General features: G+C 36.8%; 2 protein-coding genes across 5 annotated transcripts in view; one reads left to right on the plus strand and one right to left on the minus strand.

Moving 5' to 3' along the window:
• The window catches only part of osa (trithorax group protein osa), a 224733-nt gene extending 219481 nt beyond the window's left edge, over positions 1–5252 (minus strand). The window contains exons 1-2 of the mRNA XM_071599114.1: positions 4250–5252; positions 1230–1349 (exon numbers count right to left, since the gene is read on the minus strand). Of these exons, the coding sequence (XP_071455215.1) occupies positions 1230–1349; positions 4250–5248 (1119 nt within the window). The 5' untranslated portion in view covers positions 5249–5252. The remainder of the gene's footprint in view (positions 1–1229; positions 1350–4249) is intronic.
• Positions 5253–5276: 24 nt separating this feature from the next.
• Positions 5277–12852, plus strand: jagn (jagunal). Of its 4 annotated transcripts, none has more exons than XM_071589498.1 (5): positions 5277–5419; positions 6836–6984; positions 7329–7470; positions 7729–7944; positions 11168–12852. In XM_071589498.1, exons 2-5 carry the CDS (start codon positions 6896–6898, stop codon positions 11297–11299), a joined length of 579 nt encoding a protein of 192 aa, XP_071445599.1. In that variant the 5' UTR covers positions 5277–5419; positions 6836–6895; the 3' UTR covers positions 11300–12852. The 4 variants fall into 4 exon arrangements, with proteins under 4 accessions (XP_071445599.1, XP_071445594.1, XP_071445587.1 ...); XM_071589493.1 differs by lacking the exon at positions 5277–5419 and adding an exon at positions 5766–5974; XM_071589486.1 differs by lacking the exon at positions 5277–5419 and having other exon boundaries at positions 6664–6984.
• Positions 12853–15832: the final 2980 nt, after the last annotated feature.

Consider the following 15832-nt stretch of genomic DNA (forward strand, 5'->3'; position numbering starts at 1 on the left):
AAGATACCATTCAATTTTTCTTCCACTACAGGTGTGAAAAATTATGCCCGAGCTGTCATCTTCCAAATGGGATTGACGTAGAACTTACTCTTATCCACTTGTAAAATCCTTATGAGAGCATGAGACATTTACAGAAGATCTGAAACTATGCAATTGAATGTGGCATTGCATGTGCCAATAACATACAATAGTTTAGAATAAACTGTCACCTCCATTACAATTAATAACGACAATTATTGAAATGTGAAAATAAATGGCAACTGAATATTTGCCTGCTGCATTATTAATCCTCTATGAAAGACATTAATTACTCTGTTCCAATACACAGATACACACTTACTCATTGATTTTAATCAAAAAATGAATACTGAACTCTGCCTAAGCATTCAACACAACTGTAAGTGGAAAGGCCACAACGTTTTAATTTCAACAGCATAGAATAATATGTTGATTAACCTTTGACAGGTTTAAACATCTGTAATTAAATTTTATCAATCCAAAATAATTTAATCAGCAAGCAAAAAAGCTTCAGCTCCTTGCATTACAATTTAAGCCACAGAGAGCATGTGGGTGCACAATAGTCAGTAATTCAGCCAATCGCTAGAAGTAAAACAACAAACCTCAATCCTAACATAAAACTACACGAGGAAAACTATATCAAAATGAAATTTATTAATTCAAGAATGTAAACCATAAAAATTAATATTGAAAAAAACATTCAGAAAATAAGAAATTGCAGGCAATACAAGTAAATCAAAACTAATGGGCTGACCAATCAAATAACTAAGCATATCAGCGTAGCAAAACCAGAAATTTGCCAACACAAAGTTATTAAACCACCTGAATCTGAGTACGCACAAATAAACAAAAGTCAAAGCAGAGCTTTGCAAACAGATGATGATTATTACTCCTATAAGAATTAATTTTGGACTTGGTGCTTCATGGAGCAAAGAGATTTGGAGAGAGGAGAGGGAGAAAAAGGGTTAGAAACTCTACCAATCAGGAATGATTCAGTGCCGCATGCATATGCCACCACAGTCTCAATTTACCAAGGTTTACAATCTAGAAACGACACACAAGAGGAGAGACGAAACAAAATAACATGGGCTCAATCATTACATTAACTGAAAACATTTAAGGGTTGTAAACTAAAAACAAGTAACACGCTGTGGATAAACTACAACACATTCAGCTGAGAACACTATAGAGAACTATAGCCAGTGGCTTACCGGTATCTTTCTGGGCTCCCCATGTAGGCAAAACGAGTTCATAAGAATCGATAGTGGACCCTTTTCGGTTATGGGTCCCCCACCATGCAGGGACTGCGGGGGTGTCTGGCACGCCACTGACTATAGTTTATGATTTTGATAAAAAAAAGTACATAAAAGAATTGTACAGAGGGAGGGGATGCTACAAGAGCAAGAGAGGGCCAGAAAATAATGGCCCAGACAACTTTAAGGAGTCAATACCAGTAATTAGGAGCTGGAACTGGCTATAATAGCAAAAGAGGGCATTTTTCTCACCTAATTTTAATTAATTACTTGGCCCATTGACAACATAGTGGGGAGTTTTTTCTGCCATTGTCCAAACAAAACCATGGAAAGGCCCTTTTTAATTTAGCGATCATGTCAACCCTTCATCACCAACAACTGCCCCTCAAAAATTATGCCCCTTGTTTTACTAAGGTGCATTTTACGGTGAAAAAATTAAATTTAATTAATCTTGACCCATGAAAATTCATTTCAACGTGCTAAGATAATAGTGCACAACTGTCAGTAGGAATTAACGAACGTTTAGGAACTAGGGGAAATAGAAGGGAGGGTGAATTGTGAGAGTGTTGGGTTTGACGAAAAACTCCATCACGTAAACAAAATCATCTGAGTGGAATATAAATCTGCATATGCTGAGAATTGAGAGGAATACATAATAAAAGACAGTTAATTCAAGCCAAAGGTGCTAACTATGAAAAAAACAAACACTGTATCTGAATGAGAAGTAGAGAGAACAACAGAAAGACATGTGATGTGATGATGATATGCATGAAAAGTTTTATAACTGCAACTCCTTCCAAATGTCAGGTATACTATATATTTTAATATATTTAAATATATCTATACCCACAAGATGTATCATGGCAGTGGCATTTCCTTTAGAACAAATTATACTGGAAAATAATTAATAGCAAATATGTTTCCCTGACTTTAAGGAGGGTTCATATTTTATCATTAACAAAGCCAATTGAATAAAATTATATTCATTTTCAGTAATTCATTGTCAGACACGAAAATAATCTATAAGCATTAATAAACCAGCAGAGCAAAAGCATGTTAGTAGTGAAAACACAGTCCTAAAAATGTTTTTTTGTTACAACTAGATAGAGACAACAACATTCGCATCTCAGTTTACGTAGGAGTCAAACAAGAAGAACCAGCAACAAATTCAAGTATATTTCCGATTTTTCCGCAGAGCAACCAGTCCTTGGGGGTTATGCATGGGATGGAAAACAAATTCATCAATTTTAAATTAAATAATCGAAAATACAAAATATTCTGGAACTAAAAAGAACATTCTTCAAAACTTCAACAGCATAAGGTATAAAAACAAACAAATAGCCTAATTCACTCAATTCAACAGAAACAGAATGAAATATTTCTAAAAAGCATAGCATATAGCCTATTTTTAAATACCAATATTTAATGCATTGGCCTTAAGCAGAACAGTCACTAGAAATAAAATTAAGTACATATTAAGAAAATAAGATATAAGGTGAGAATATTGCAGAATAAATGTTTGCATTGAAGTGTACCATTCAAGGCAGCAATTATTACAAATTTGACTGCATTGAGAACCATCAACTTACAACTGTGATCAATAACGACTTATTACCCAAATAGACAAAAAATTACGACAATTACGCACTAAACCGCAAGCGGCAGGTGTGTACGGTTGCAAATTACAACATTAGCCAAGAAACAACATCAAAAAGAAATGTTTTCCTGAACAACAGGACTTACAATAAAAACAAGCAGTTCATTGAAAGCTAAAATGCTAGAATCAACTTCGCCAAAAATACAATGCCCCACCAAAAGCCACAACTCCTTACACAGAAAAATTTAGTCAAAAATCATAAGAATACAAAGTTTGCAAACACTATTAGGCATGGTAATCTGTATTTGTATCAACATAATAACACTACCAAATAAAGTTCCTAATTAGTCTTTGCATTATTTCCAAAATTATATTCTTATTTCTCACAAGTTTCAACATTTAACATCAATTTGGAGTATAAAATGGCACTTCGACCACACTATCCACTTGGAAATACATAAACGCCAACAGCCCTGAATAAGATGATACACATGTATTACTCCTGAACAAAATGTTGCAAAATGCTTTTCTCCAAATAGTCAACTCAAATTCATATAAACAGTCATCGTTCGAAACAAGATTCGATGAAAATGGAAAATCAAAGGCAATTTAATGGATGTCGACATCACTTCTCCCGGAAGAAGCCATGAAAGGTATTGGATAGCGTATACTAAATAAAGAACTGAAATTTTTGATAATGAACGAAACCAAGGAGGAAAATCAATTAATACATGGATTTCAGAAATTACAACGCCATAAAAGATCATTAATGGGGAAGGGTGCAAATAATCAATAAATCACGTTTCTAAATCGCACATTAAAATTTTGAACGATCCTGTAATATTACTTTAGTTCCTATCACTTTATTATAAATAAAATTCTTAGCAGCTCAATGGTGAAAAATGCTTCATAATAAAGCCTATGTGAATGGAGATATAAAAAAGGCACGGCTCACAAATATAGGATGATCCCAAATAAACAATTTTCAAATGAGCTTAGGAGCTTTATAATACAAATTATTATCGCTTAAAGACAACTATATACACCCTAGGATGGCTAATCCACCATCCCAAAAAATAAACAGTAAAATGTGGTCCCAAGGGGAATAGCCAAAACGGCATCGTTGGGTAATGGATTCAGAGTAAGATAGTGAGTGAATGTAAACAAACATTTGGAATACATCTTGACAAAGGATTAACCTTTACAACGATGACTGTCGCGTCTAGTTACTCGCGACTTCAACGATCTCACATAATCACACCGGCTTATTTGTTAGGACAATAACAACCGAATATCTTGTCACAACAGTTGCATTGTTGGTTGCAACGGTGCACATCGGTTATTTTAAACAAGTTCGTCAAGTGAAATTATCTATAATCACCTGAGGTTGGTTCCTGTAGCCAGGAGTGACCTGGTGAGGGCTGTACGATGCAAGAGGACGTTGGGGTGGCCAACTCTGGTTGTACTGCTGTTCCCCGCTGACGTTTGGGGCTACTCCTCCTTTCTGTGACCCCTGCATACTTCCACCAGTTCCTGGTCCATACTCAGCACCATAACCACTATTTTGGTGATATCTGTGTACTGCTGCCGCCGCGGCAGGGTTCGATGACTGAAGGAGTTGGTTTAGGGTTGGAGTGGGCCCAGTTGGTTGTGATATGCTTTGCCCTGAGAGAAACCTCCCTTGCTGCTGGGGACCACCAGGGACTGATGCACCCGCATTAGCCCCATGAGGTGGAAAACCACCACCACCAACGTTAGGGCCAGCACTTGGTGGTCGGGGGGGCACCATTGGCCCGCTCGGAATAGGTTTCGTAGCCGGGGGAAAACCATGCCTCATTCCTTGTTGGCCAAATTGACTAAATGGATGATTTTGGTGTATGTTACCCGTGTCGGCACTGTTTTGAACAGGATTTCCAACTCCGTGTTGCTGATCGGGATGATAGTTCCCTCTAGCGGAGAGGGTAACACTAAATCCTTGCATGTTTTGCCCACCACTCTCTGACACTTTAACGAAATTCCCGTCACTTCCTGCACTTTGTTCCGAATTTTGTGAGAACGACTTACCTTCCGAATTAAGTTTCCCCCCATCCACATCGGAATTATTAGCATTCGTTTCGCTGTTACCAGTACTATTATGAAGAGGAGGCCCCGCACCCGACTCTTGCCGATATTGACTCATCTCAACAGGAAGGCTGTTTTGGCCGGGAGACTTAGCTTTTGTATTGATAACTACACTATCAGAACCTAATAATCCTCGTCCTCCATTCTTTTCTGTTCCATTTTGTAATCCTGTATTTCCAATATCCTGAGTCTGGTCTTGCTGCACTTGCTCACAATTCACCTCATTTTGCTGCTGGTTTTCAGCTTGCGTTGCAGCCATGTTAGGCCGAACGTTTCTCGCTGCCAACACCCAGCCGCCGCAAACACGGCCAGCACTTCGCTACGTGATTCCGAAACTCTCCGAGAGCCAGTCCACTGAGCAGCATAATCCTTCCATCACTTTATTGATCACATCTACCGCAGTTAACTTACCTCAAATGCTGATAAAAAGGTCAGCATAGTACTACTATCTTCCACCACTCACTATTATTTCGCATATCTACTTCAATAGCGCGAAAGGAGGTTAGGGAAAAGATTGTAAATCCATCCGCAACAATAACAACAAAATCTGCCACTGTAAGGGAATATTGTTACCATTACTTATACTATATTTAAACCATTCAATAAACAGGCTCGCAACAAGCAGTAGTTCTCACCATACTCGAAAACTCAATAACAAAGTAATCCACGAAACAAGAGAAACTGAGAACTACTTTTCGAAATTAAAATCTTACCGCGGAAGGGTACATTTCATCCGTATAGCAGCGTCTGACTCATTCGCTTTTGAAAAGGTGGTAGCAGGCAATCATTGAAAATATAGTTTTTCATCAGTTTGTTGAACATGCATTGCAAATTTAAAAGAATTAATAATGAAGAGTACTATTCCGTGGTTTTCATCGCTGAGTCTGAGATAGCATCAAAATATTTGAGTCGTAATTAGTTAAATCATGAGGAAATGTTCACTAACCACTGCGCGTCCATATATTTATAACGGTTGATGTTTTGGGTAAGGAATGAAAGATAGTTTGAATATTTTTATAAAATAGTGAAGCATTTTATATTGTTGGTCCTGCAAATGTGAGACATCTGTGCCGAATAGCTTCTTTAGATATAACCGTTCAATCTTAGTGGTTTGTTTAATGACAGATATCTAGCGATTTGTTCTTTGCAGATGTGTGAACTGCGGGTGAATATGTCAAATAAGATTGAAGATATTTTTTTTATATTTACGAAAATGTGATTATATCATTACCAGCAATTCCACTGAACGGGTCTTACCCTCTTAAATTGTCACGTGGGTGACGGAAAATTCAGGCTCCACATTGGTGAATTGTTATCATATCTGCTGTTGTTTATTGAAAATTCAACTAAATAATGGTAGCCATGGGTGGTTCTAAGAAAAATTGATGACAGAGTTTCATCGTTAGCACTTCAACTTCATGACATGTATTTTTAGGGAGACCTAGTTTTAACTGCTAATTTCAATATGCGTGCATAATTTCCGACATTATTATTTTAAATAATTTCTTTCGTTAGATATTTAGTATGCAATAATAAATATACTCCGAGCAATGGTGGGCATGTTTCGAAAATAAAATTAAATAATGCAGTAAAATTAAATATTTATTTATTAAAAAACTACAGTGCATTTCAGCTCGAGGGTAAGTATGTTGACTCCAAGTATTGTTAGGCATTAGGTTACATTAGCTAAAACTTCAGTGTCCAGCTGCCACGAATACACTTAAGAGGTCGCGAGCGAATAAAAATACCGCACAACACTCTCATATAGTTCTCCATTTCTTCGCGTAGTGGCAGCATATTGCAGCAAAAGATTCAATGATCTGTCTCGCAAAAATAATATTTCCAGGCTCTCTGAGGAACGTGTAGAAGAGGACAAGGATATTATTCCTTTTCCAATTTGCAAGAAATGGCTTCCAAAGGAGGGCCTGTAATAATGGGAACAGACGGTACTGATTTTGAGCACCGTCAAAGAGTGGCGGCCCAGTATCAGATCAGGTAAATGTTCAATTGAATCCTGGGGAACTTTGGCTCCAGCGGTTTTACTAGTACCTGGCCACTTGGCTCGAGGAACTAAAAACAGTTTGAGACATCACCTTCTTTATAAAGCTAGGGACTGATGCCAAAGTTAGTACCCCCTCCTTCTCCCAATGAACAGACGCCGTTAATTTAGCTCCTATCTTTCCAACTATGCAGGCAAGGCTTCCTGAACTTCCTGACAAAGCAAAGTTATCGCCAATGTAATAACTTTTTCAGTGTCCCTACCAATAATGCGAATTTTGTGGCGTCAGTATTCCCGCTTTACATACCTCAGTCTTCTAAATTTGTTTTTTTTATTACAGTGCCCTTAACAAGTCTCGACTCAAGTACTGTATATTTTTTCATTATTTGCTGTTCTTTGCGATGCTAGCGAAGCTCTCTGCTGATATTCTGGATGAATTAGATATTTTCATCTTGGAAATTGAAGAATTACAAGTACCTAAGGTTAGTGAATGTGTAGAGTTCCTCTGTTTTGCCTGATCAGATTGTTCACTTGATGTGGCATAGAAAAAGTATGCTTGCCTTTATCTATGTTTGGTTTAATATACTTGACTAGCGAACAGCTCGAAAGATTTGATAAAGTTGATCCTTTTTTTCACGTTGGGTTAATCCATATGCTATACTTTGAGTATATACATTCATGCCACTAAAGTACGTGGTCAAATGATTGTATTTTTAATTGTGGTTATTTTTCCTTACAAGCCCCTTTGGTGGGAATATGCATGGTGTGTGTCCTTGCCTCTCTCGTTTTGGGGGCTCTCCGCAGCTCGTCGCAACAGAATTAGTATAATGCAACGATATATCGGTGGGATAGCACTCTTTGGTTTCCTGCCTATCCTGTATGCTGCTATATATTACTTCAGTGAAGTGTGGGCTTACGTTGTTTCAGGTGAAAGAGAGAATGTTTTCATATGGCAGGTAAGAAAACCACTTTAAGAACTATTTTCTAACCTTGTGCCAATAAAATTATCCATATATTGGTGAAAAATACCCAATCACTTACCTGTGCCGAATTGAAGTGTATTTATACAGCGTTGGCAGTTGCATCGTTGGTAGTCATTTGCATATTAAGTCATTAAAAATCACTATTCTTACTTATCTTAAGTGTGGAATGATTTCACCTCCATTTTCACTTGTAGCAGTGAAGATTTTATGCCATACCCCTCCATCATACATATGCTCAGGTGCATAATCACTCCGAGGGGACACTCATTATCTGAGTGTTCCAATCGTAAGATTAGTTCCATCACATACGGCCTTTATTTCTCATTCAGTGTTAATTTTCTCATGTCTTTAATTTCTCTTCCTTCTCACATTCTGCCATTTGATATACATATGTAGTCTTAAAATGTCTCTTGTAAACTTCCCTTATTAATCTCCCTCAGCATAAAAACCAGTTCTCAAGGAATTTAGTGTAGTAGGAAATTATTATGGAGACATGACAGAGAAAACATGCAATGTTTTAAAAATAACTTACTACTGTTGTTTCCTGTACATCAAAGAATATCAGGTGCGGCAGCACAACTTGCCAATTTGCATAGTATTTGTCTATAAAATTGGCAAATAATGCTGCCCAACCCTGTACTTAGAGCTATGTTTTTTATCTCTTTTAAAATGTACACCTATTCTTTGTCTATCTAACAAATTCTAACTAATTTTGAATACACATTCTCTCAGAGAACCATAATCTAGTTTTTTTTCTGTCACTGTATTTTGCCATCGTTCTGCAAAAGGAGGCCAATAATTTATGGATGAGGGAAGAAAATATGGAGAGGAAAACAGGTGATGGTTGAACTTTATGTTTACATATTGGGAAAGTAATGCAATCATAGTGCTGATTTTTTGTTTTGTAAGGGAAAGAAGCTATGCTCTAATTTATTATCTTCTCTCGCCTCTCATCTACCACAATGGGGCAAGAAAAATGAATTACAGGAAACTTAAATGCTTCCTTGAAAATTCAAACTTACTATATGTGCTTTGGAAAATGCAACTACTTCAAAAAATTTTGGGCTTCAAATAATAATCTTTGTACTATGCCAGTTACCACACGATATCAAGATACAAATTTTTTAAGAAATTGAATTGACATGTCTGATATAAATTCTTTGATAGAACTTCCAAAACCTTTATTTTTTGTCTTCTTACGTAGCTAAACTGTTCAGGGGTTGGTGTGGTAGGAATTATCAGGTTTCTGAACCATATGGCCCTAGATGTTTAAAGAAGAGTCACCATAAATCTCTGAACAAATATATTAATAAACCATTAACACAGTAATCAACCCGAAGGTCGGTTTGGTAGGTGATGGTAGAGTTCACCCAGTACTAAGCCCTATACGGCGTGTGAAATTCACACATCAGGGTAGGGGGGCCAGTTCCTTTCCCTGTGCCGGTTATGGTTTCCCAGGAAGATCTGGTACCCTAAAAATCACATAGCTTGGGTGGAGCTGCAGGTGCCCAGAGTGCCTTGCCCGGGAATCGAACCCAGGACCCTCCAGTCAGCAGTCCAACGCTCTACCCACTGGACTACCGCGACCCACAAATATATTAATATTGATGTAATTAACAGTATTACTTGACTATAAGCCAAAGGAATCAAGCAATCCACAGTCTCATCTGTTGAAAATGATAAGCTCTGTTCAGCTCCCTATAAGGGTAAAAATACCTCCTATAAATTGACCACCTTGGCTATTTGATTCCTATCCCTTGGGATGAATATATAGTGATATAGTGGGATGAATATACAGTGATTGCCATTATTTTTCAATATTGAAAGCCAATGTAGATGATGGAACAGATAATCACAATATTCTAGGCATAGCTCATGAGTCTTGAATGTTACAAATCCCCTTCCTACTCCTTCCAATTCCCCATGTGATGTTCAGAGGAGTATCCCAATTTGAAATGCCTCATTTTCAGTGTCCACCTGAATTGATATTATTTGAGTTGCAGAAACCTACTTGTCTTCAAGAAACCTCTCCTTGGCCGATTTCAAGAGCCTTTTGTTATCTTGAATAAATGGCATGGTCACTGCTTATTACCTTTGACCATAATATAAGCTTCATACAAAGCATGCTGAAGAAAAGCGAAGAAATATTATTTTCCATCTTCAGGAAAACTCTGTTTTCTCTCAAGTTGACATATTTTGTCCTTTTAAAACAATTTTTTTACATTTTGAATTACAGATTCCATTGAATGAAAACAATGATACTGACTGAGCCTTCCACTATTTTTTGAATCAGTGTACCATTTCATACCTTCTTCTCAATCAAATGGTATCAGTTTCCCTTTGTATGATGATATTTCCCTTAATACTTCTTACAGAAAGTAAGCAATGTATAGTTAATCAGAAAACGTTTTGTATGTAGCTGCAAATTTAAGCTTAGAAGGAATGATAAAATGATATACTCTATGTGGTTGTTTTCCTTTCTGCTGCGCAATCGCACCTTAATTTTAGGTTGCATTGTTGATGTGCTTTCCGTTTGTTGCTAGAAGGTAGTCTTAAAAATTGTAAAAAAAAGGAAAAATTCAATCATGTTTGTGGCCAAAAGTTTAGGCATAGTTTCCTCAGTCGTAAATGAACTGCTGTTAAACTATTGGGAAACTTAAGTGGTGACATTCTGAGAAACTGTTGGAGATGCTGTGACAGTAACTTTTAACATAGTCATCTGCTATATGTGCATTACAATGCAGCAATTTCAGAGTGGAAAAATCATTTTCAATGACTGGGATTTGAACCCAAATCCCTCAATGTTCGGCTGAGTGATTTAGCCAGTTAAGCTATCGAGGTATCCTCTCATACTCCGAAATTTTTGGTGGATTTGAAGGAACAAGATGTTGTGACGAAATACCATACGTACAATGTCACAGGCATTTGTAGTCGTGAACTGCACTGTAGTCCACAAGGTTGAAGCCAACTTTAAACACTAGGGGTCTTTCACATTTGACAAATTCCAAGGAATTGTGGGAGATGCAGCAAAAGTAACTTTTAACAGAGTCACCCGCTAAATATGCATTACAATGCAAATATTTCTGAGTGTTAAAAGCATTTGCCTTGGCCGGGATTCGAATCCAGGTCCCTACTTTTTTGTGAATTTTGCATGAGTGAACCAAGTCATAACTGATGCACTGTTTTCTTATTACAGGGATATCCTTATGGCATGTTGTGGTATGCCTTCATTATCGTTGCTGTGCAAGTCCACTCTTTCTCAGTGTACTTTGCTTGGAACCTCATAACTGCATGGCGAGCTCGAGGTGCTGCAAGAAAGGCTCAATGACGGAGACGAAGTGGACATTGTGATACCCACTATGCCCTCTTTAAACTATTGTGCTCAATACCTTTCCTCTCTTGTTCTAAAAAAATCCTGTGAATAATAAACTTGAGGGACAGGAAACAGTGCTGCAGGTTTTGAGCACCATTTGTGACTGAGCAGAAACCTTTCTAATGGTACCATTTATCCTCATCTGTTTGATGGTATGTTCTTTGTTACATTGTAAATGTATTTGTGATAATAATTGAATGACAAATATTGATTTGTTAATAGCTTCATTTTAACTAAGAGGAGTTACAGACATTCTACACACTCTTAAGAGATGAAATCACCATCTGTTGCTAAATATTAACTGGCTGGAGTGTGTTTAATTTCTTCTAAAATCTTGAATTCAACTATCATTTCAAGCCAAAAACATACTCTTACTCATAGAGTAGTGCAAGGACTTCATATGCCTGCTGGATCGTGTTTGCATTTTGTAAATCTTGAAAGTAACAATCATTTCAAGCATATTACATACTATCATACTCATAGTGCAAGGACTTGATTTTTATAAAACTTTCATAATAATCATTTTCATGTATAAGGGTCAAGCACCATGGAGCGAGTCTTCTGGAATGTTTTTATTTGTTGTTATCTTTGTATTTCTACTTTTACCTTTGGCCACTTCTGTCTGGTTTTCTAAGCAACATTTAATTTGAGTTTTTGTTACTTAATGAACATGTGTCCACCGTAATATATTCATTTCCCTAATTTGGACCACTCATTGTCACTGCCATTGTCTTTTAAGCACACCCTTAAACCACACATTTCAACTAAGTGGACTACTATGTAAAATATTGTGAATAAACCTGTAAATCCTATGTATATAAGCTTTAGGAAAATTTAGAATACTGTTTTTGTTGTTTCCACATTCCTACGGCTATTTTGTTTCTTAACATTACTGTTTTGCTCTTACTCATATCTCTCTTCTCACTTGTATGGTTTTAAAAATACCCGTGAACTCTTCATCCCCATTAAAATATTTTTCTATAAATAATTCTTTGAAGCATAGAAAATCATCCCTCATGTCTCTTTCAAATGTCATTATTATTAAATTACTAGTTGAAAAATTTTACTGTACTTGGGAAATTATTACTACTAGTTTGTTACATAAAAAAGACTTCTAATGCTGGCAGAAGTGCCTGATTTTACTCGGGGGAAAAGGGCACTTAGTCATCAATTGTTTCCCCATCATATCTCTCTTTGGGTTAGGAAAAATCATTGCTAAATTGACAGTTTAGTGGTGGTTACCAGTGAAAGATAAATAAATTTCAATTTAAGTGTCCCAGTACTCAATTAACCGACTGAATTAGTGGACTGAAGCCATATCTTATCCATGAGAAATGTGCAGTGACATAATAGTGAAATTGTAAAATTGGTACTTTTGTTATTTTGTTATATCAATGAGACTGATTTTCAAGTGACTTCAGTTCTAACAAATGTTGTTTCCCTTTTTATTTGTGATTAATGTAAATCAGGAACACTATTATCAATAAATGTTGTTTTAATAAATGTTATTAGATACATTTAATGAAGACCATTGTTAATCTAAACTTGGATAGCAAATAAGGTAACTTCTGCTCGGTGATGAAAAGTTAAGATGCAAGATACCAAATTTTAAGGCATAAATAGGCTGCTTCATAAAATTTTTCAGTTTAGAGTTGAGTTTTTGTCAGAATAGTCAGTTATACCAATGGGGCTAGTACATTTCATCTTGAGATTCATTCTTGTTGAGGTGTTCAATTCAACTTGTCTCAAAATATTATTTTGCTTGGCTTGTGCAGTGTGAATAAAAATACAAGAGTTATCCTACACTCAGATGTAGATGAGTCAATGCTCAGTATTTATGTGAAACTGAAATCTGTACTCCATTTTGTTATTTTTGTATTACATCGTGGGAAGAGGATATTTTTGTAAATTATAGTTCAAATGATCATCGTGTGTCAAAAATGTGTACGTTGGACCTGTATAAGTCTCTGGCTATATCTTTGAATATTGGTTTCAGGGTGATTATATGATAGATCTTCTATATAACAAAATGAATCTTGTTCCAAAATGATGTTTATATATTGGTTTCATGGAAGTTATTGTGATTCATCAATGCGCAGCTGACATTACCCTGAAATTTTAAGCTCATTACGCTTGCCCAACAGAAGTATTCATATTAATGGAAAAAAGCCAGGTGAGGTGCTATGCAGCTGGAGATACCCATTTGTCATGATTACCAATTTGTAATGATTCTACATCTAAATAATACCCCGGAAGCCAACGCAAGGGCATGTGGTGGGGGTTGTTAGGTCACCAACCGTAAAAACGAACAATACCATGTGCAAAACAATAGCATGGAAAATTACATCCACAGCAGCGCACACACTCATGCAAAAATCCCTTCATCCAACACTCATGCAAACACATAAACCAACAAACAACTGCACCCAAGGATGCAGCACGAAAGCCATCCAACAACACGCAAGCAAGAATGCAAAACTTCACCACCACATGAACATGCAACACAAAACACTTTAACCCCCAGGTAGACTGTAAAAGGCAGAGAATGTGACCCAACGTTGAGAGGGACGAGGGATTGAAGGGGAGACTGAAAAACAGATGAACAGAACACTGATGAGGTCATTCGGAAAGAATGGGTTATGATAACAAAACACAGAAGGTTAGTGAAAGAGCATGCATTTAAGTAGAACTAATTATTCCCTAGATGCTGAGGATGGCAAGTGGAATTTTTGCAATGTATAACCCTGCAGTTGCTATCCCGTATTGTCTGTGGGAAGGAGTCCTTGAGTCGGCTAGTTCTGGCATCTTTTTCCCAAATTTTATATGCATGATCCAAGTGACCAATGTATGTAGGAGTGCAAATAATTTGCGAGACCTCGGTAAAGAAACATACGGATCTGAATTTATTTAATAATTTCAATCTTGCATTGAATCGTCTCTCTTCTAATGATTCCCACCCCAACTCCATAAGCGTTTCGGTGACCCTTAGCGTTTTATCGTAAAAATTTTTAGCAAAACAGGCTGCCCGGCGTTGAGCCTTATCAATTTCCCAAATGAGGCCTTTTTCACTCGGATCCCATATGCTTACTATGCAGATGCTACATGCGTAATCTAAATGATGCCTTACAAGAGCATGGTAACAACGTTCCTTGACCTTCGAGTCACTTCTGCCAACAATGCATCTAATCACTCCCAATTTTTTATATGCTTGACTGCAGACTTAACGTATGTGAGTCCCCCAAGTTAAGTCTTTTGTGAATGTAACACCTAGGTATTTTACGATATCAACTACTTCTAGGTCAACTCCAGCTAATTTGTACGCAAATCCCGTTGATCTTTTAAAGAAATTTACCATCAAAAATTTATTATAATTTAATGACATGATTGATTCTGAAGGTGTTCGGATCACTGCATAAAACTTATGAATGTAAATTATTTGGTCCTGCATCTGTGTGATAATAATGCTGAAGGATGAAACAAAAGATAATAGAACATTTATTATACCATTTTCTTTGCCCACTCTCCATTAGTATCCTAATCCTCTCAGATTATTGTATAGTTAAAGCGGACTATGTACTACAGTCATTAGTAATTCACAAAATATGTGAAGGCCTCTGGGAATTTTTTAATTTCTCTGAGAGCATAAGAACTATATATGTTCAATAGGTAGGTCTATTAGAAATGGTCTTCATGTATGGTGTAATGGTAGATTTGGTCCCATCATTGTATGAAAGTAGTTCTCATCTTACCCAAAATGAATGTGTAGCTCTCTCATGGATGACCCTCATGTAAGGTGAAGTAGGCAAGTACGCATAGGTATGTTCATTTTACAGAGCAATATCGTTCTGACGTACTGACCTTTGCCTCTCCTATCAATATTTTGAAAAGTACTCCTTCGCGAGGTATCACGTGTGTGCTTTAATTGCTTTCTCAAAATTCACAATTTTGCAGGTCAAAAAAACAGTTAATCTAAGTCATTAATTCTAGGAATAAAAGTTGTGACCTTATGATAAATCAGCCTCTTTGATTTTTTATTATATTTGTTATTCAAGAATCTACTTCACAATCATAGGTTTTTCAAGGAAAAAAAAAGGTGTTATCGATGTGTCAAATCCTCCTTTTTAAGAAGCTATGGAACCAAAAGAAAGTAATCCATTTGATAGGATCACATTTTAAGGGGGGCATGGTACTTCAGTGGGTAGACCAGAGGGCTACTGACTGGGAGCCTTGAGTTTGATTACGGATGATGCATCTGAGCACCCTCAGTGTCACCCAAGCTGTGTGATTTTTCGGGCCCCAGATCTTCCTGGGGAATCATACCATCGAGCACGGGGAAGTAACATTTCATCAGCTGCTTAGGGCTCACAGGTGTGTGAGGACAGGTGAACTATTCTCACCTATCAAACTAACCTTTGGGTTGATTACATTGGTTTTTGTTGGGCATAGAAAGGTTGTCATGATGCTTAATACATTATTTCCTATTTGGCA

This window comes from Hetaerina americana, unplaced genomic scaffold (genome assembly GCF_022747635.1).
Source record: "Hetaerina americana unplaced genomic scaffold, ioHetAmer1.1.p SCAF_1, whole genome shotgun sequence".
Lineage (NCBI taxonomy): Eukaryota > Metazoa > Arthropoda > Insecta > Odonata > Calopterygidae > Hetaerina > Hetaerina americana.